Below are 21925 nucleotides of genomic sequence, written 5' to 3'. Positions count from 1 at the left end.
TAATTCTTTAAATAAATTTTATTATATATTTTGAGTTGGTCTCCAAACAAACCAAACCAAGGAAGAGTACCTCCCTTCACCCAGTCTGATAAAAAATAAACGAGGATGATGAACATTCAAAAAGGAAAGGAGAAGAAGTGTAAGAGAATAGGACTGTCCAGACTCACAGATCAACAGCTGTGTAACTCAATATGCAAGATGATTGCAAACATTTGCTTAAATTAAGTAGGGAAACAGACCACCTGTAGCAGTGGACAACCTGATCACCCTTCTTCAACTGCTTTCTGATCTGGAGTTTGGTATTTATGTCATTTTTTCAGTTTGCAAAATCCTGTTTGTGTACAGTGAATCTAGACTTCAACTGTTTGGTTTTATTCATGAATGAGCTGTTCTGTTCTTTGAAGCAGCAAACCAGTACTACCTTTTTGGAAGGGCTGCCTTGTGCCTGAGGCATATGTGATTTCATAAACTTAATCAATACAACAAGAAAATCTCTTACTGTCTGATACATGTTTTTTTTGCTTTAAACTATCGGGTGAATCACCTAAACCACAAAACGTAGAAAATCAAAGGCTATTTAATCGCTGTCTTATCCTGATACACACCATTCTGGACCTTATTGTGTTTTCTGGTAATTTTATTAAAGAGTTGCTTTTTTTCTTTACAGACACTTCTGTAAGTATGATGACATGCAGAAGATTTTCCTTGGCTTATGTCTTCTTCAAAGAGTTTTTTATCTTCTTTCACTCTCTTAAACAGAGGTAACCAGACTTAACTAATTTCAGCAGAATTGATGCATTCTTCATCTGGGTTTCCTTCTTTGACTAGTACCAAATAATTTAAGCCCTCTTGATTCCTTGTTTCCATTAGCGTGGCTGAAGGAACGCTGTCTGAGTCTGCACATGGGATATCATTATCTGCATTAAAAGGAAAGGAAAAAAAAAAAAAAAAGAAAGAGAAGAGAAAAGAAAACAAGAGGGAAAAATATTTTTAAAAATAAAAGAAAAAAGGGAAATACAACAGTCCAGTAGTATACATATAGTATTAGAAAGCAAACAAAATCAGACAGTTGTTGGAGAAAGTTGGACCTCATAAGAATGATGATTCAAATTTATTTTCTGCTATTTTCTGTGTGGACCATGACTTTAAGCAAATCACTCGGGAAAGGTTGTTTATCAGTGTTTGTACCTTCAGAGGCAGCAATACTGTCATGAATACATGACTTGCTTCTTTTCCTTGTAAAGAAGCATAAAGCTAAAGTGATTTTAATCTGAACCTTTGTAGTAATCCTGCTAATAATACTGCTAAGAGTCCTGTTACATTGGCAGTTTTCTATCTACAAAATCATTATATACTGTCTCTCTGGAGGACTAGTCTAGACTTCTGTCTCTTGAGTATTCTGCCCTTCTAGAAGATTAAACTTGGCGATACAATGTGTTTTACACTTTTTAAAAAACTTTCCATTTTTCCCTAATTTGATGCAGTTCATATATGCATAGTTGTTTGAAATCTATTGGAGGGGATATAATTTTTTGAAAATATAAAAACTATTTTATTAAATGCCCAATTTATAACTGCTACTATTTTTTGCATTTATTTTTGTAACATGTTCCTTCTTTTATAACACTCCCTCCTTATTTTGCTTCATAACTGAAAAATAAAGCATGTGACGTTCAGGTTTATCTGTTCAAAGGAATCACAAGCATTGTGCTACTCCAGCAGGGAACACACAATTTATTATGTCACTATAATCACACATCTCCCCAGGCTATAAAGTCAGAAATTTGTTCCACATGCTAGAGTCCATTAGCATAGGAAATATTATCAGAAAAAGTCTGAAAGAGAATTTTGATTTTAGAAACCTGTTAGCAAGATGGGGTTGGGGACACAGAGCAAACTGTGGTTGCACACCACAGTGACTGTCAGCAATGCAAAATCATTTGATACTCACTTTGTCAGTTCAGGGCTATTGCAGCCATATTTAGTAATTCAGCTCCAACTGAGCCTTTACCAACCAATTCAGCTCTTCTTTGCCGTTGTTTTTTTGTTGAATTTAATGGCAACCTTCAGGAACAAGTTGTTTTGGAAAAGGGACACAGGCGAATGCTGAGGGGATGTTTGCAGCAAACTCTTAAGAAGGAAACCTTAAAATAAGGGCCCAAGTAAAACTGGGTATTTACAGACCAGACATATGCCGGCTGACCTGCCTAAGTATAGAACACTAGAGGAGCATTCAGATTTGTTTCCTGTATAAGTATCTGGAACTGATGAGGTGATGTTTACACAAATGTGAGTATGAGGTCACTGAGATATTTTTACCAGATATATAGATACATTACTAATTCTTTCCCCAACAGGTCTGAAGAACTACAGAATATATAAAATTTTATAATCCTTTTTCAACTTATGCACCACTGTGTTTCTCATTACAGAAAAAAAAGAGCTAAAAAATCAAACACCTTGCCTTGGGTTTACTTTTTGAGCTGTGGGAATGCAATACGGAAGAAATACTATTTTTGCAGAATATTCTTATCATATCCAATGATGGAGGAAGAATATAATATTGATGACCTTTCTCCTGTGACATGACATGTGTAAGATACATTGCCACTTTCACAGTGACATTTTTGACTGTAAGTGCCCTTTCCTTCACTGTTGAGTCACCTCTTAGTGCAGTGTTCAGTGCTGATGAGAGTTTAGCACCATTCCGCTGTACAAGGCGAAGCTACACAAAGATCTCGAGTTATATAGTACAATGATGACTGTAAGTCAGCAAAGCAACCAAATTATTTTTGCTCATTTAATTGGAGGAGAAGAATGGATGGAGACAGACGATACTAAAAATGAGCGAGTGAAGAAAAAAAAATCATGATATGTTGTGAAATTCCCCCAGAAATGTGAGGACTAGAAGCAGCACCAGTACCCTTGGAAGCCATAAGTTAATCCAGAGAATTCTGAATAATCTTTAGAAGGCCCTCCCAAAAATGTTAAGAAATTGAAGGAAGACAGAGAGAAACTGGAGTGGAGAGGCAGGTTGGTATATTTATGAGATATCATTATTTTCTTTTCAGTTTTAACATCGCTAAAATTAGTTGATTGATGTACAGTCATGCTGGGTTATACGTGAGTAAATGCAGGATAAACCATGTGATGCAGTCCCCTCAGATTTCACAAGCAAAGCTGGGCTGAGTCAACAAAACACCCCAAGAGGAGACGTCCAAGGAGCACCTTCATGAAATCTGAAGTCATGCTGGAGAGTCAGCATGGCTACAGGCTTAAATTCTGAGGGGTTGTCTACACTGTGAACTGCTGCATAGTGTAGAGTTACCCACGTTTGCTTTAAACAACCTATCTCAGAGCACGAGGCAGGCTTGCTCTGTCAGTCCAGAGCTCTGTACAGGCTGAGGAGTACCCCACTGAGAAGCAGGGTCCCACTGACCTCTCTGCTGTCCCAGGCAGACTGCTTCTGATAGCTAAAATGGCAAGTTCAGTCTCAGCACTGTACTTGCACAGACACATGTCTCAGGTCCTAAATGCATGTGGCTTTGACCTTGCTGGACACTTTTCCTAGTAGAGCTGTGCTTAAAGCTCTGAAGCTTGTGCTTAGAACTTGTGCACAAAGCACATCTGAGCCAAGCTGCAGCTAAATTAATTACACCTCTCTCCAGGGAGAGGCAAAAGCTTACTCTAGAGAGCCCCACATTAATTGACACAAGGAGCAATAATGGTCTGACTCATACTAATGAGGAATTTGCTTGCTTAGCCTCCTCTGAGAAGACCAGCCCTGACCTGATAAAATCTGTGCTTTCCCCTTCCCGATCCCAGCATCTCAGTCGGCTGCTTCCTGCAGCCACAGTGCCGAGCCAGGCTGTGGATCCTGCCTGACAATCATAGGGTGCCTTTCCTTGCCTGCTTGGTAAACTCTGGGGGCTCACAACATGTCTGGAAATCCTGCCTGGAAGGGTGCAAATTTTTGTGATGTCTTGATAAGCAGATGAGGGGGTTTTGGTGTTTTAATTCAAGAAGGTGACAACATTTAAGAAGAGAAAGAATGTCAGTAGAAAAGCTGATTGGTTGAGACTGAATAAACTGATCTAGAGATGCTGATCTTATATTACAGCTATTTCAGGGCCAGACCCTCAGCTAGCATAAATTAATGAAGTTCCATTGAAACCAATGGGGTGCAACCAATTTACACCAGCTAAGTAGCCAGCCTGAGACGTTACTAATTCCGGGTGACATAATCCCATATGATGCTTAGCACCCTCAGTATGGCAAGGTATTTGGAAGTCCAGCCACATTTACTGTTTCTCAGTGATATCCTCCTTTTTTTCTCATACATACTCCTTCCTTTGTCACAGCTGCACAATGTATGTGGCAATAAACAAGACTTACTGGCATGGATGAAAGATATACCCCCACAGCAAACACAGTCAAGAGAAACACTTGATGACATGTCTTTGTTAAAGGTGAAAATGTTGGCTATCAAACTTCACTTCTTTGCCTCAGCTACATTGTTAGCTCAAGGAGATGGCTCCTATGTAGAGAGTATTTTCCTGATACCTGATGGCCACCTGGAGCTGGAGGGGCTGTGTTTCAATTTCTGCACATAGCCAGTAAGAATATAAATAGAACAAATATATATCCGTTTTAATACTCCACTCTGTATTATGTATCAGTGTTTCCTGCCTAATGAAGCATATGATCTTGCATGGTTTGAGGATGACTCACAGAGCTTTGCTATTCTGTCAGACACTAAAAGTGCTAAAAGTGAGAATTTTGTTCACCCTACATTTCCCTTGCACTAATCTGCTTGAAGTAGTGTGTTTCTTTTTATTTTAATATATTTTTTAGAAACTGTGTACTGAAATCTCTGTGTGCAAGAGTTACTGTCATAGCAATTACAGATATAAACCTGCTTCTTACCTAGTTTATTAAAATCTATAATATAAATGCACAAAAAAAATCACCCAGTTCCACATTTGCTGCAACACAGTAAGGCTATACAAATAGGAAAGCACTCCCTTTCTCCAGGTTACAAAAAAGGATTCATTTTATCGAGTTTTAACCACCCATGTCTCAAATGTCCAATTTAAGCTCCTTGCGTAGACTGTCTTTACAGTTAACAGAGAAAGGAGGAGAAAATTGCTTTGTGGAGATGTTTAATTCACATCCTTGCCTTTACACATTAACATCCCCCAAATATGTCTACAAGTCTCTGGTGACTGTCAAAAAGCCTAGACATCCAGTGTAAATGTAGTTTTTATGTTTTAGTTGCCTTATCTATCCATATCTGTCTACACAAATGTCAGCTCTGACAGTCTTATACCATCTAATTTTTTCCCTCATTCTATGGCAAAGTATTGGTGTGACTTCACTTGCAGCATCCTATGGCTCGTGTGCACTCTCTGGAATTAAACACCATTTGTCTGGAGTACAAATAAGAAATGATTACACCACCAGCTCCCCTTTTCTTGCAGTGTTGTAACCACACACTCTTTTTTGGAAGCAGCCTTTTCTCTGACCTCTGCAGGCTTTGGGTCAGCCACTCACTAAGCTAAGTGAGGAAGAGGATTACTAAATTTCAGAAAAATACAAAGGAGACTAGATACAAGGTTCTAAAAATGTCTCTTATCAACACATCTGTTTTAGAGAAGCTTCCGTTTGCCCAAGTGATTACTTTACATTCAGAGAGGTGTGTGGAGCAGTTTTTAAAAGGCAGTTGGGTTTAGGAAAATAAACAGATGACTCTTCCATAGGGAAGAGGAAACAGGTAACTCAGCCAGGACAGAGTACAAACATATAATTGATGATGAAATTACTGATTCTAGCTTTAATGTCAAGTCCTCTCTGTGTAACATCTTGTACAGAGATTTAAAAAAATACAAATGACAGTTTTAGCAAGTACCTGAACTTCTGAACAAATAAATACACTGGTTTTGGAAAGAAAAAATAAAAAAAAAAAGAAACCTTCCTAAATTCTAACTCTTGTATCTTCCCATATTTTTCAAGCAATATCTCCAGTTTAGGAATTTAAAAATCATGGGTTTGAGGCCAAATATGATTCCTTTCAGTCTTTAGTCTTTTATCCTGGATTTTCTCCAACTGCCTGGCATTTCCTCTTGCCAGAGGAGCCTCTTTTTCTGAGCAATTAGACATCTTTTCCATATAGGTCCAAAAGGCACTGTGAGGAGCAGCACTGATAAGAATAGTCCTTCTAGGTCATAAAGGCAAGAAGTCACTCCAGCTGCTTAATGCCCAGTTGTCCGATGTCAGGAAAAGTGTTTGCCAAATCAAACAGGTGTTTCCATCTGCAAAGGGGCACTCACAGGACCTGAAAAGCTATAGTGCTGTCTTATATGTGCAAATGTAAAAACTGATGCCTGAAAATAGATGCAGCAATGCAGGGCTGTCCTTCTAGCATGCTGTGCTTCTTGGAACTGGGGGAAGAACAGACTATCTTTCAGCAGTGAATGGGAACTCTGGTGACAGGGCCTATGCTCAGTAAATTCCCATTGAATTCAAAACCCACCGATGTCTCAGTCCTCCAGCTGGATAGTACTGCCCTCACTCAGATAAATATTGTTACTGCTACTTTAAGCCCACAATCAATGTCTTGGGAAAGCCTGTCAGAACAAGATGGAAAAACTCTAAACTGGTAGACCCTGGTCCTGAGTTTTCTTCCCTCCCTTCCAGTGCAGTAGTGCCCAGAGCTGCTGGTATTGCTCAGGCATGTTTATTGACACTTGATACCTGCTTTAGAAGGGTAACTCTTGCAATAACACAGCCTGTGCCCCTTTTGCCATCCCCATGCTATTCTGTTAGCATTCTCTCTACTACAAATTGTCTGTATTGGTTTACCCACACTTGCCATCTCTGTGTTGTACTGCATTGGCATTGAGGTTATTGAGAAAATCTAATGTTCTTCAGCTCTCCCACCTATGAAATCACCAACAGCATGTATGGACCTGCTAGAAGTGTCGCTAGCCGTGGGTAGGTAAGACTCAATAGAATTTGGAAGATGTATGATTCCCTGTAAGCTAACTATCTTAGCTATTTTGAGGCATGTAATTTCACTTTGCTTGACATTTGTCTCTTTCTTTTGGAACTAGGTCACCTGGTGAGAGCAAGCATTTCTTGGCTGGAAGCTCATGACTGGAGTTTCATTACACACAAAGGCCAATGACGGTGTAGCATTTTTGGAAAATGTTGTCAAGGACAATCCATCATGGAACAGACTTTTGGATTATTTGTTTTGGCTGTCATCTTTCTACTACTACTACTACTACGAACACAAGAAATACTTGACTTAGTCCCAGCTAGAAATGAATACAAATTTTAAAAATCACTAACTTATTATACAATGTGTTGCAATTTACAGTCTGAGACACATTCCATGCCCCAAACTGTTTTTGACAGGTCATAGTGGAGCATACATTTCAGTCTGAAAACTCAACTAGAAACTGAATGTCCTTTTCTTGCTTAAATCAATCTCACTTCTGGAGCCCACATCTCACTGAATTCTACTGCGTGAGATTTACATTGCAGGCAGGAAAACAGTCAAATTAATTCAAAGCAGAAGAGCTACAGAAAACTAACATGCATGTGTCCCTGATCAGATAATCCAGCAACATTAAGACATCATGAGGACTCTAGGGCTTCAGTCAAATAAACAGTGTAATATTTTAATGGGTTTACTAAATTGTGCGTGGGGAAAGAGGGAGATAACCTACAGGTGAACTATGACTACACAGGAAAATATGTATGTGCATTGTATAGACATGTAAAGAGCTAGTCAAGTCTTTAGTCTTTTAAAATACATTTAAATGGAAGGATGATATGTAGATGAATAAAATTCAAGCTATCTTCTTTCCTGATGGGTATTTCCTATAAGAGAATCACCAGATGAACCTGAGGAGAAGTTAAGAAGGACTTTTGAGACCTGAAGCATGAAAACATTGAAAGGAAGCATGAAAACAGTTGCTTTGACTTCTTCTCCCAATGCAGATCCAGCAATGGGTCTGGGGTAACATCAGCTGGGCAGAACCTATGGAAAGGGAAGAACAGGGGGAAGCCAGAAGAGGGAACATAGAAGCTGGTGAGGAAAGGTCCGAGGCTCAGAAAGAGAGTGTGCCAAGTAGAAGTTCTGAGAGCCAAAACTCTGCCTAAGCTGAATTGCCCTGCTTATCACAGTGGGTCAGATTTTACCAACCAAGTTATTATAAACAGGTTTAATGGTTTTAAAATGACTGCTGTCAACAAATTATCTGTCTAAAACATACATTATGGAATACTGCTATTATTAAGACCACCCTTAAAGTCCATCATACTACCATATTTTATTCACTAAATGGATTTTTTTCAATTTTTTGTTCTTCAAGCTGACATTTTTCATGGAAGCCTCAATCTATGTTTTCATTTGCAACTTGGTAATTTCCAATAATACAACTTTTGTTCCTGGCAAATAAACGAAACAATGGCTTTTTCCCTGTGACCTCTGGTGTGTGTCAAAACCTGAAATTTTGGCAAAACAATGTTTCTTACATTAAGAACAAATTTTTGTCATCCTAGTGAAAGAAATTATTTGCTTAGATTGAGCAAGTTAACAGCTGGAGAAAGATCAGGCTTATCTGGCACATGCAAGACAGAGACTTGCACTGAAACTAAAACTCTTTCAGGTTACATCTGTGCCAGGCCTGCTCCACCACCAACACAGTAACCAATATTCCAGCCCCTTTGCCCAGCTCCAAGCGGCAGAAAGATAGGCTTCTCTAGAAATTTTGGATTTACTGATATTGATGTAATGCCACAAGAACTTCTTAACTCCACTAGTTTTCATGTGTCTGTTGCTTGTGGAGTTAGGGAACACAGAGAAGAGATGTGTAAGCCAGGAAACCAAACTAGCTCAGGAGTGGATGCAAGCAATTGAATCACTACAGCCCTATGTCCAGTGGATGTTGTGCTCCTGTAGCCATCTGAAAATTAAACATCTAGTCTGAGATACTATAGCTGAGATGATGTATTTTGGACACTATCCTGAGTAATGTGTTTGTGGGGACCCTGCTTGAGCAGGGATATTGGACTGGGTGACTTCCAGTGGTCCTTTCCAATCTCACCAACCCTGTGATTCTATGTGAACCAAATTAAATATGGCAAGTCACCTGGATGCCAGGCATCATCAGTGAAGAGAAGGCAGAAGGTGGCCCCTTTCCTGCTACGACCTGTGCCCAAAAACCAGCAGATGTCACTTTCTTCTGAGTACAGAGCTACCTAGAAGAGTATCCTAGATGAGACTCCTAGCCTGTAGACAGCTGCATTTAGGTGAGATAAAGTCCATCCAAAATGAAAGGCCTATTAGCTTGGGCATAGTGCTAATTAATTGGCTGTAGTCCTTCCCTGAGCAAATGCCAGGCTTACATTTGTGCCAGATTAAATATCTCTTTCCTGAATATAGTTATTGAGAGCAAAAATACCCTTAAAGAAACTAAAGAATTACACTATATGCAAATTGTTTTTTATTATAGTATAAGGGTGCAAAATCAACTGTTAAAAAAGCATGAAATGATATATTATCTGTGCTGGTCCCTTCATGTCTTTATAAAGTTTTTAGTCTTGTAATGTAAACATGCCATGGACAGACTAGATTTGACATAAAGAGAAACCACAATGGAAATAATGTGACGTTTGTAAAGCTTCACCAATTGATAAAGATTAGCAAAATATCGAATTAAGTGACAATTAGGCAATGCCAGTGAATTGACTATAGACAGTATCCTGAAGAAAAATGTCTATGCAGTTGTGGGATTGAGTACTGTGTAATTCCTAGGATAGATCAGGAAGCTTTTAGGAAAACATGAAGCACTGAAGTATCAAAACTATTTGCAAATCAGGGTGAGTCTCTAGTTCAGTAAAAATCTGTGAAGGGAGGGAAAAAACCCACAAAAAAATCACCACCAAAACTAAGCCTTTAGATATTTTAGAAACAATCAGGTTTGGTTTTTCTAGAACCAAAAATAGTTCTTTTACCATTCAATATTTTTCATTATAAAACCATAGCATGCAAACAGACTAAATGAAAAAATTAATCTGTGAAACAAAAATGAAATATTTCAACTGATAAAAATGTTCTTTTTGTAGAATTCAGATGACATTGTTTACGAATATTGTTCACTTTTTTTCAGTATTTAGTTGGTCAGGAGTTACTGCAGAATGTGAATAGATTGCTGTTCTGGCCCAGACAGGATGCTCAATTCCATATTTAGATGATTTACATCCCAGTTGCACAGACAACTTCAAATTTAGCATTACGTTTTTTCTTAATTCCTGCCTTCGCAATATTAATTATGTTCTTGTATAATTGAGATTTGATGTGTCCTATATCTTAAGTATGTCTTCCCTAACATCACTTAGTTTATTCATTCACAGTGTGCAGAGCATAGGCAAGACCAGAATCGATCATGATTTGGGCTTGGATAAATACTACCTCACTAGGGTGCCTAAATTATGACTCACTTTTAATACTCCTAGAGGAAGTGCCTAATGGCCATGTTTAGCTGATGGAGAGGGGGCAGATGTCTTTGAAATTGGGGCAGATTTCCACACAGAAGCCTACTAAGGCTCTCCTGGCTCTGCAAAGAACATAGGCATCGATACGGGACAGGGTTGTGAACTACCAAGAATTTAGATGCAAATTGGATGTCTCTGTGAGTCAGGCTTAATTACAACCTCATTTGGGCCTTTTGTTGTTGTTGTTGTTTGGTAATCTTACACATCCTTTACCTAATTTCTTGTACCTAGCAGGCACACAATGAATCTTTACAAGTTCAGCATGATAGAGGTAAATCTTTGCCATCTCCATTTAACAGCCAGAGAGTTTGAGGCAGTGTCAAATGCAATGAAAAGCTCTTTGCTTACAGGGCAGAGGCCACAAGAGTAGTGAGTGCTCGCCCAGACTCACCTTCAAAAGCTTCATTGATGACTCCAGTTGATGCCTCTTTTTCTTTAAGGCAGTGTATGAAGGACAGTGGAGAGTGTCTTATCTCTTGCAGTTTGTCATGAATATAAGAGAAAGTAGGTCTGTTGTGAGGTTCTTGGGACCAGCATCTTGTCATTAAATCACATCTGGAAAAAAAATTTAAATGCAAACAAAAATGGTAATAGAATCATTCATCTCAACACTTCCCATTAAACATCTGAGAAGCAAGCTTGGCCTGAAAATTTTCCGTGTGGTACAAAGATTGTCATCAGCTGCTGAGGGAATGAAAAACAAATTAAAGATCAAATTAAAGTCAGGAATAATTACTGTGAAACATTTTAATTCTTCGAAGATGGGTATTTTTGAGATTAGAAGCAGATATAACATTTTTTAAAAAGACACATAGGTCATGAACATCTGCTCTCACTGAAGGAATCAGGAATATTTTCTAAGAAAGCAGACAAGAAGGAAATTCTCTCACAGAAAAAAAATAAAAAAATAAAAAAAGTAACATCGGAAACGAACCTGAAGTTTTCAACTTATTTAATCCTCCTTCAACTCAAGCGACCTCACATTCAGAAAAAGTTCAAGGCAAATCCTCCAGCACAGGATGAGTTAATTTCAACTTCTACCTCCAGATCAAAACAAATAGGAATAAGTTTTCCAAAGGCAAAAATGGCATGAATTTCCTCTGAGTGCAGGGATTCCAGCCCACCTTGTACAACACTATCACTACCATTTAGTGGAAAGTTTGCCTCTTGTTTGTCTAAATGATAGGGTTGGTTTTTATTCTTTGCTCAAGGTGAGTTTATGCTACACAAAACCAAATCCTACAAAAGCCAGGGAGAGACAGGCTGAAAACCAAAACACAGCCAACACCTGGACAGGCTAAGTGTTGAGAGTGGAAAGAGGTCTTAAGAGTCTCAAAACCAGAGAACAGCCAGTGAAAGGCTGGTTCAGGAAGCTGCATCTGGAATGTGGAGCATTTACCTCTAAGCCTTAAGTTCAAAACCTCCCCTGACAAACATCTTACAGACCTGCAGCTACGTGATACCAGGCGTTAATCTGTTATGTGGAATGAATTGCCTTGCTCAGATCCTCGCTTATCCATCTTAAAAAAATGACTGCTGCCCTTCACCACAACTGGGCATCTTAAGAAGCCCTTAGTGACAGCTGGGAGGAATTGCTTGACTTCTGATTCTTCAATTATATTTTTCATTAAAACATTAGTGTCAAGTGAGAATGTGAGTAGAAAAATGGTTTCAAAACCACTTTTCATCAACCTGTATTCTTGTAGTGTTCAAGTTGGACAGAGTAATTCTGTTTTATTCAAAAGGATTCAGCGAAACTTTGAAATTCCATTTTAAGAATCTAAAAAGTGGTAGTGGCTTCCTAACACTCTGAATCACTTTATCTGCTTACTTTCAGATGTACTGGGTATTGATGACACTGGAAATATAGAAGGAAAAGGACTGAATAGGACTCAAAATAAGGTTAAATAACTGGTTTTCCTTCTGCTGCCATCAAAGCGTCTGTCATGTTGATCCAGCCTTGGATGCTAGAAGCCAAACAATCTTCTTTCTGGTCATGCTGGCTGGTAAGATATACAGGCAAAAAATGTGAGTTCAGGTGCTGTGCTTCATCAGGTTGGCACTTGGGCTCTCATGATCAGAGCCTTGTGGAAGAAAGAGCCAGCCACTGACCAAGAAAGAAATAGGAAATGAGGTATAAGTCACAGACTCCTAGAATGTTTTGGGAAGGAAGGGACCTTCAAAGATCACCACCCATGTGGAGGGACAGCTTCCACTGCATCAGGTTACTCAAAGCCCCACATCCAACCTGGCCTTGAACAGTTCCAGGGATGGAGTATCCACAGTTCCCCTGGGCAATCTTTTTCAATGCTTCACCACTCATATTGTAAAATAATGCTTTCTTATATACAATCTGAATTTACCCTTTTTTATTTATAATAAAAGAACATCACGAGTGTGGATTATGAATATTTCTGTTTTGTTTCCTATGACCAATCTGTCTTTCTAAATAACTATTTTTTTATTGGACAGTCTGTTTTATAAAGCCATTCCATTTTGCTATGGAGTAAGAATATTAACTTCTGCCAAAATCATAATTCAGTACTGTAATTTTCTCCGTTTAATTATATTCCATATTTTTATTTCCTAAATCAAATTACTTGGTGATTGGCTTAAAATATCAGTGCTGGTATTTTTCACTAAGTGTTTAATTTGGATAGGCTTTAGGTTTCTAATGACAAAAACTTTCATATTGTCTCAGAATATATCTGCAAATTTTACATGTGCAGCTATTTGTGGCATGACATTTAGCTTTTGAGGCACTCCGTGACATCCAAAGTTTTAAGTCATATGGCACAAACTTCCATTAACTCAGAAATGCATGAGACCAGTAAAGAGGGTGAAGGACATGCCAAGATACATATAAGTGACAGATTGAACATATTCCTATATTTGGGGGGAGCCAAATATAAGCTAACAAATAGTGCATCACTTCAGCATGAGAAAGAAACCCAGAGGACTCCCCTACTTCATGGAAAAAGCCTGTTAGGAAAAAATGTAACATGACAGTTCCAAACACAACATTATCTAAAGGTTTATGTTAGGTTTAAGAACTAATCTTTACACTAGATGTACACCTACACACCTATACTCCACACCTGTGTTTTATCTGGACGTGACAACCAAATGTCCAACAGAGTTGCTTATGTGGGTCTAGTTAGAATTCAAGAGCCTGGAAAAGCAAAGAACCAATATTCAGTATCTGATATGGGAGGCAGATTGTGAATGTTCCCGAAATGCACTATAGTGCACAGAAGCTACAGACATTACCAATCTTTTTCTCACATGAAATGGGAAATACAACTGATGTGTGATTTTCTTAGAAAAGGAGAAAAATTGTCATGATGAGGAGCCCCTGATTTCAACTGATGCATTCTGTGCAAGGCCTTCTTCTCCCTCACTCTCTTAATCCCCTCTAGGGGATCACTCCCAGAAACAAATAACAAAAAGCTTTAGTTACCAAACTGAAATTTCTTGTCAAAGTCAGTTGTGTAAGTTTGCACAGGACTGAGCATTCAATGAAACTGCAGCTTCAAGTCAGCAAATGTCCTGGCTCATGTATAAATTCTCTAGACTGTGATCCACAGCCTATGAGGATCTCTATTAAATTAGCTCAGTTCAGTCCAAACCTTGGCATCCTCTTGCACGCAAGCCTCATACCCAGGTGGCTGTGCCAGACGTGGATCTCTGACTGCAAATGCAGTTACATTCATAGATCTAATTCATGCTTCAATATATGTGTCTCATTTATGCATCCCCAAGCCCCTTTTTCAATTCATTACCAAGCTTTACCTACCCACAGTTCTCTGGGGAAAAGTAAGTGATTAGTCCCTGGAGTAAAAAACTTGTGGAGGAAAGGAGAAGAATTTCTCCCCCTTCCAAATAAAAAAATCAACCAAACTACCCACTTCCTTCATACGTTTAAGCCCCAAGGTTTCTGTGCCAGCCCGACTTGCACTTGCAGTATAAGCCTACCACAGATTCCTAAACACTTCTCAGCTGAAGTACTTTGGCCTTTGAACTCTCTTCCTATCACTGATGGTTTGTTTTGTCAAATGACAATGAGCAAGCCAAAGTGCCGAGGAGACAATTACTGGCTGCTGATGTCCTGATACAGGTTCAAAACCACAAGGAAGGAAGCAGGAATGTCGAGAATTCCGGCATGCCATTAATGACCTAGCAAAGCAGCAAAAAGCTGTTTATGCTACTGGCAGAAGCTGCGTGCAGGTGCTGAGTGTCCACAAAAAGAGATAAAAGATGGTACAAGAGTCTAAGCTCATCAGCTCTTTGGCTTTCAAAAACTACTATTAGGCACTGATCCTACAAGTTACAACAGGCAGTCCAGTACTTAAAACCTACCTGCTATGCTAAATTCAAGACCTGGGATCTTAAAAATTATTTCAGGCAAAGTTTTCTTGATTTTTCTGAAGATCTAGTTGCTCGTTTTAATGCAAGTTATGAGCCTTTGCTCAAGTTTGAATGTCACACTAGTACATGGATATAGCTGCCTCCTGTACTTTTTTATTCACAAGACAGCTGTCAGAATTTTTTTGAGGAAACCTTTCTCAGCAGAAAATATTGCAATTAAAACTTCTTTGGGCTTTCATTTGTTCTGTGACTTCCAGTTCTCCCTCTGTTATTAAAATAAAATCCTAATCTCTTAATTTCTTCTGTTTCTCCAACTGCTAAAACTTGGTTTGGGTTTTTTTAATGTGGTTTTTATTGCTAACATGGTTTTTCAGCTATATTTACATAATGATAAATTATCAGCTTCTCTTAAACTCTGAACATGGTAATTGGTGTAAGATCTATTAGAAAGATATTGGCTTGCCAATCACAGAATTATTCTCAGATCTTTTCTTCAGCCCTGGGAGTAAGAATTGTTCACTTTCAGTAGCCTCTCCTATTTGTAGGACCAGCTGTTGTGCATTGCTGTGACTGCTTTTGCTGAGTAGGCGATAAAGAAATTGAGACACGAAATTAGACAATACTGAGTGATTGTTAAGTTTATGTTCTGCTTCCTGCTTTATACACTTCTGGTCAGTATGAGTTTGATCCACTTGATGTATTTATTTTATTCTCTTAATTGCAAGAATTTTGCAATTAAACCTGACTTTTGTGATCAGAACACAAACAGAAATTGAAGGATTTACTTATCCAGTCCAGCTAAGGATTAACCAGAAGTGCAGACTTCCCTTTTCCTGTATTGCTTCAGCTTTTCTTACTGGCTTATTTGAGTTCTCTCTACAAAGGGCAGAGTTTATTTTTCATGTATGTTCTAATAAGAGAGTTTTATCCACAGGATCTGATGTACAGAGCCCAGTAAAATCTTTCTTAGAGCTATCTTAACTCCTAACCAATACTTTCTAACCAATACTCGTGGCCTGTTCTCACAGTACTACCAGATCCATGCCTTAAATTCTTATTCAGAGGCTGGACTACTGGATGAATTAACAGCAGGTTGGCCAGTTTCATTGGAAACAAAAGTGGAGGATGTTGGACTCTCTGTGGGCATGACTAATCTTCATAATGATGACCAACTGGCAAAAAGCCTCTCGTTTCTTATATATATTATCAACAACATTTAAGCAAAATTAACTTACAGGTTGTCAGGACAATTGCTGGGAGATTCCAGCCTTCCTCCTGATCGTACATGGTGTAAAACTTCTGTATTGGAGAAACCTGGATATGGTTGTTGACCCAAAGTCAATGTTTCCCACATTAGTACTCCAAAAGCCCTGAGAAACACCATGAAAAAAAAGATAAAATTTAATAACCATAGTCATAATGAAATCTCCCTATTAACAGTTAGATTGTGTCTAACCTAAGAATAAGAAAAATTAAGAGTAAGAAGACTTAATTTGGTTTTGTCCCTGACCCAGCCTCTGGAATAGCTAAAAAAAATTGTAGAACTGAGGTGCTTTCCCAGACTCACTGAGATGTGACTCAGAATACACTGAGTGTCCACATCTTCCCCAGGCAACACTCAGGCTGAACATGTCCTCATCTAAACAAGTGTTTTGAAATCTCTAGAGGTGTGTTTTAACATGGAGAAGGACAAGTTCTTCTAAGCACCACTTGTGAAGCAATCAGCACCTCATTTGGTTTGGCACTGAGTACTAAACTACTTTTCTTAGATAAGAGCAAGAGTAGCAGTCAAATAGATGGGCGCAGGCACTGGGGAGTTGGACAAGACCAGTGGGCTGAGCATGTATGGCCACAGAAATCTAAACTTGTGTGAATATCAAATTTCATGGATCTTGTTTGGTATGGGGTTTTTTTCCCCATGTCTCCTGACGGTGGATCTCTGCTTCTTCACAGTAAACTCAAAGCAACTCAAATACACACTTTTAGCAAACCTTCACAAAAAAGTACTGTGACCTTTCCTGGATGATGCTGCAAAGTCTGGTCCTCAAAATTAAGAAGTCACTAGAAGAGGGTGAAACTGTAAGGGCAAAATATTTGGCTATTGGAAGGAAATGTCAATAAATCTAATGGAAAACAAAATGGAACAGCATGCAGGTGGTTAATTCACTTCCCAATCAAGCAGAAATCACATTATGGGCCTGGTACAACTGTAAAATTGTTTGAGGGACACTAGTTCCTTCCAGACAAAATCCAAAGAGCTCAAAGCATAAAGAAATATATCCATGAAATATACTGTCATAGTGTCAAATATTTCATTAGGTCCTTAACATTTCACTTAGGATGAAATCTGCCCTAGCCTAAAAATTATTAGAGATGACAATACATAATCCTGTAATTCCTCCTCTAAACCAATATTTTCTTGCTGCAGAATTTAGTATGGTTATCCCCACAGCTGTGTGGCTGCTATAACTCACCAGACATCAGAGCGACTTGTAAAGACACCATCAATAAGGCTTTCAGGAGCCATCCATCTGACAGGGAGTAGACCTTCTCCACTTTTCCTGTAATAATCATTTTTATAGACATCTCTGGCAAGTCCAAAATCCCCGATCTTTACTATCCGGGAGGAACGCTCATATTCCTTCTCAGACACAAGGCAGTTGCGAGCAGCCAAGTCCCTGATTTGTAAGGCAGAGGAAAGAGGATGGAGTTAGCATTGCAGAAACACTCAGGTCTGTAAGCCATCTGGCTCAGCATTCTCTTCAGAGCAGTGCCAGCCCCAAGGTTGGATCAAGTGATTTAGGGTCTCACTCAGTTAAGTTTGGCATATCTTCAAGACTGGAGATGACACAGCCCTTCTGGACAACCTGTTTCAGTGATTGATCTGAATGTTGTGAACAATATTATCTAATTTCCTTTGCTGTAAGTTGTGCCTGTTGTTTCTCATCTTTTCCCTATACCTCTCTGAGAAAAGTCTGGCTCTGTGTCCTCTAAAGGCACCCATTAGGCCGACAAAGTACATGGATCTTCCACTTGTCCTTCACTCTGTTACACCAGATATGATTCTTGCCTACAGTGCAGTAAGTCCTTGGTTCAGATCTTAGAGCAGCCCACCATCTTGGGAGAGAACTGTGAGTGATATTTAGCAGAAAAGCATAGCTTTAGATTTTACTCTGGTGCTCTCTCCTGTCTTGTTACATTGTGACATCTTTCTAGACATTTTTTCCTGGGTAAGATAATGAGTCCTAATACTGCGGGTAAACCTGGGAAGACTAAGGAAGTCCTCTACCTGTGTATAAAATGCATTTTCTCCAAATAGGCACAGCCTTTGCAAACATCCAAGCATATATCCAAGAGGTCAGTGACTCTCAGTAAAGGGCTCTGGAGCTACAAGAAACAAAGACAGAAGTTAGCTACTTCTTCCCCCTTTACCAACTCAGAATGACAAACTCCCCATGCAAGATTTCCTCACTGAAATGTATTTCCCCATTGGAAATGTATAGGATTTTTCCAAAAGAGTCAAAGCACAGGTGCAAAATCTCTGTATGTCAATCACGTGAATGCTAATTTGAACAACAGTAAATTGTCAAATCACTGCACTGTAAGGAAGGTGAACACATTCTGTTTCATTTACAGCTCAGAATATCCTAGGACATTCAGAGCTGTAGAAGAAATAGGACCCTGAAAATTTTCTCCAGCTATCAGATCAGGTTTGTTTGTTGCAGTATTAATCGGTGTAATATATTTTTCTAGTAGAACACGTGTATATGCATTTCGGTAGAATTTGACACTGACTGTGGATTTGATCTGATTATGTAAATGAACTATACAATTACTATAATGCTATAAAATTTCATTTTGACATCCAGTCATACCATCCATATTCCTAATCTGCATACTAACTGGAGAAAAACTTACTGGAAAATGTTTATTCTTTATTCTTTCCTTACTTTCTAAAGAATTTGAGCACACAGGCACAGGAACAGTATATTCTTATATGCTTGGACAATGCCTCTCACATTAAGGATACTGTTGTTATTCACAGACAAAAAACCCCTCTATAATCCCTAGTAGACCACATACATGACCACCAATATCTATTACCACCCTCAAAGGGACAGTTTATGATTTTCACAGAGAGAAATCCAGCAGACATCTCATGACTGAAAGCACAATTTTGGTCAGTGATCTAATGACATTCAATCTTCTTCACAGCATCACTCATTGCAAGGTCAGCACTGAACACTGAGGTCCCAGGGTGTTAAGAAAAAGCCAGGTCAGACCTTGCCAGGACAGAAACAGCTGAACATCAGCATGGCCTTTTAGAAACAGAAAAACTGAGAAACTGTGGGCAGTTACAGGTTAAAAATAAGAGTCTCATGGTCTTTACCTTTTTCTTTCTGGCTCCTCGTAAATAGCTAAGTAGATCCCCTCCTTCCATCAGCTCCAGTATAAGATACTGAGGTTCATTTAACAGACACACACCAAGTAACTTCAGAATGTGGGGATGATCAAATTTGCTAAGCAGAAGGAAACAACTGTAAGATTACATACAAGAAATCCAGCTGGTTGATAGCTAACAGAGTGTTTATAGTTGCAAACAATGAATGAGCAGTTTGGCTTTTACAATCCTGCTTCTGTGAACAACATGATTCAGTAGCTCTCAGTGCTCGAATTTGCTCAGTCATGGGGAGAGTTCAGGGACATCCTTCCAAAACACAGGCTTGCACTATCTTTGACAGGCACTCTAATGCATGCACACATATTAAAAAGCACACTTCGTTATATTTACAGGAAGCAAAGAAAAGTGCAAAGCAAAAAAGCCAAATGGCAATTTCTTCTAGGAATAAGATAATTCATCATCTGTATGTAAAGGTGTCTACATTATTTTAATAGAGCATTTTTACTACTATATTCACAGTAGAACTGCTGATTCAGAAAAATACACAAAAGTAAAATCACAAAGTACAATATATTATTTTCACAGTTCAGAAGGGGACAGTTTTTCACAGTACATTTGCAAGAGGAACAAAATACATATGAGGAATACTTCTAAGTATACCAGCAATTTCTGGGTGTCGAAGACAGGGATTACCACAGAGCAATCAGTACTCTCAGTACTGCAAGTATTCTTCAAAGAATGAAGAATATTTATTGCCTCTGTCAGTGCCTCTGTTTGTTCAATCACTTTACTTGTGTTAGAAAATGCTTTTCTCCTCTCACTGCTGCATGAAAGCACTTGCACAAGCAGCCAGAGAAACTTGACTCTATTGGGAGAACTGATGGTGTCCAAAAATCTGTCAAATGCGACAGTGTAAACAAACAAATAAGAGAGGGACATTTTCCTTCTAATCTCTTTCAATTCACCTAATCTCAGGTGTGGGCAAAGACTCTTGCAAAAAGTGCAATTTAGAATTTGACAGTTCCCCCCGGCCCCTAGCACATACCTCTCAATCAGACAAACTTTGGCACTTTCAGGAACAAAAAGAGGGGAAGGAACACCTGACACTTTCCTTTGCACACAGTGCAGACCTTTCTCCACTGAACTATCATTCCTTACTTCCCGAGGGATAGGACAGACACGAAAATTTCTTATGTGCATTTGCACACAAATGACCCACCAATAACCAACACCAATTGACTTTTTGAAATAGAGACAACTCAATTTTCCCTTTGCTGCATAGGAATAAAAAGGAGCAAATAATTCCGGCTTAACTGAGCCAGCATGCATAACATTACCAGCCAAAATTTAATGAATATCTATAAAGGCAAGCAAAATAATAAAAAAAAATCTTGCAACTTGTATGTTATATACCTTATCTGTTTATAAGTACTCAGATGCACTTATTTTTCCTTTCTACCCTTAGCTTCATTTATGAGATCTTACAGATAAAAGTCAAGTAAAATCATTAAACCCTCCATGATGGCATTAAATAATTTTTGTATTAAAAAAAATTCAAATAACATAAAATATACATTAATATAATTGTTGTCATTGTTCTTACAGGTTACTGTTACTGGGGGTGCTTTTAACAGCTATGAGGATTATATAATACTTAAACCTTTCTTCTCTCTTAATTTCTGATTCAATGTATTTATGTAAATGTGGGCCCATGTCAATGTTTACGTTTAAATGCAAAAGTTTTTCAATTATATACTTTTCCAGGATTTCTGGGTTTGGTTTATTAGCTGCAAAAAGAATTGGGAGAGCCTCAGAAACTTCAACTATGGGTTCATATAATTTCCATACTACACAGAAAAAAAGACCTTCACTGTGTTTATGACTGCTAGGTAGACTAAAGATGGATTATAAGGAATTTACTCACAGCTCTTACTCTTTATCATTAATTTGCACTTTAATGACATGCTTGAATTTTGGTTCTAACAAGCCTTTTATCTCATTCAGTTACAGAGTGTCATAAAAGGCAAAAAATATATTAGATATATATAGAGATATATTTTTTGAGTATATAAGCAAAATTAAAAAATTAATGTTGTGAAAACTAATTTCCAGTTTAATAACACCACATTTTTTGGGCAGAAAGAAATCCTTCATTTTTAAAAAAATTGCTTCTACTACTGCACACATGAAATAAAAGTAAAAGAAGTGCAAAAGTGCATCTGAAAACTAAACTACACTGTCAGTCTTACACTACCAGTAGAAAACTTCAGCTGAGCTTCTTGTTTCTGGGGACACTCTAGAAAACAAGATTTTAAGCCGAAACACAAACCTGGTTATGCGGAATTCTTGCAGTGGTGACAGGTGCATAATTTAACACTCACTTCAATAGAAGGGTTATGTGGCAGCCCCTAGTGGCACATTTTTAAAAAATATTTTCCAGTGTAATTTACAACTTTAAGGCATCAGTTTTGTTCTGATTTGTTTCTTTCAGTAAAATGGGATTAGTCAAATTCTGACCAATTGCCTTTAGTAATTAACTTGGTTTAGGGGAGCAAAGATACTGAAATGCACCAGTACAATCCCAAATAA

At 38.4% G+C, this 21925-nt stretch overlaps 1 protein-coding gene across 1 annotated transcript in view; it reads right to left on the bottom strand.

Moving 5' to 3' along the window:
• Positions 1–653: 653 nt before the first annotated feature.
• The window catches only part of ROS1 (ROS proto-oncogene 1, receptor tyrosine kinase), a 70046-nt gene continuing 48774 nt past the window's right edge, over positions 654–21925 (bottom strand). Inside the window, exons 39-44 of the mRNA XM_083858097.1 lie at positions 19325–19454; positions 18224–18321; positions 17409–17612; positions 16170–16304; positions 10958–11121; positions 654–917 (exon numbers count right to left, since the gene is read on the bottom strand). Coding sequence (XP_083714223.1) covers positions 772–917; positions 10958–11121; positions 16170–16304; positions 17409–17612; positions 18224–18321; positions 19325–19454 — 877 coding nt within the window. The 3' untranslated portion in view covers positions 654–771. The remainder of the gene's footprint in view (positions 918–10957; positions 11122–16169; positions 16305–17408; positions 17613–18223; positions 18322–19324; positions 19455–21925) is intronic.

The sequence above is a fragment of the Zosterops lateralis genome (genome assembly GCF_965231275.1).
Source record: "Zosterops lateralis genome assembly, chromosome: 3".
Classification (NCBI taxonomy): domain Eukaryota; kingdom Metazoa; phylum Chordata; class Aves; order Passeriformes; family Zosteropidae; genus Zosterops; species Zosterops lateralis.
This window is presented reverse-complemented; position numbering and strand designations above follow the sequence as displayed.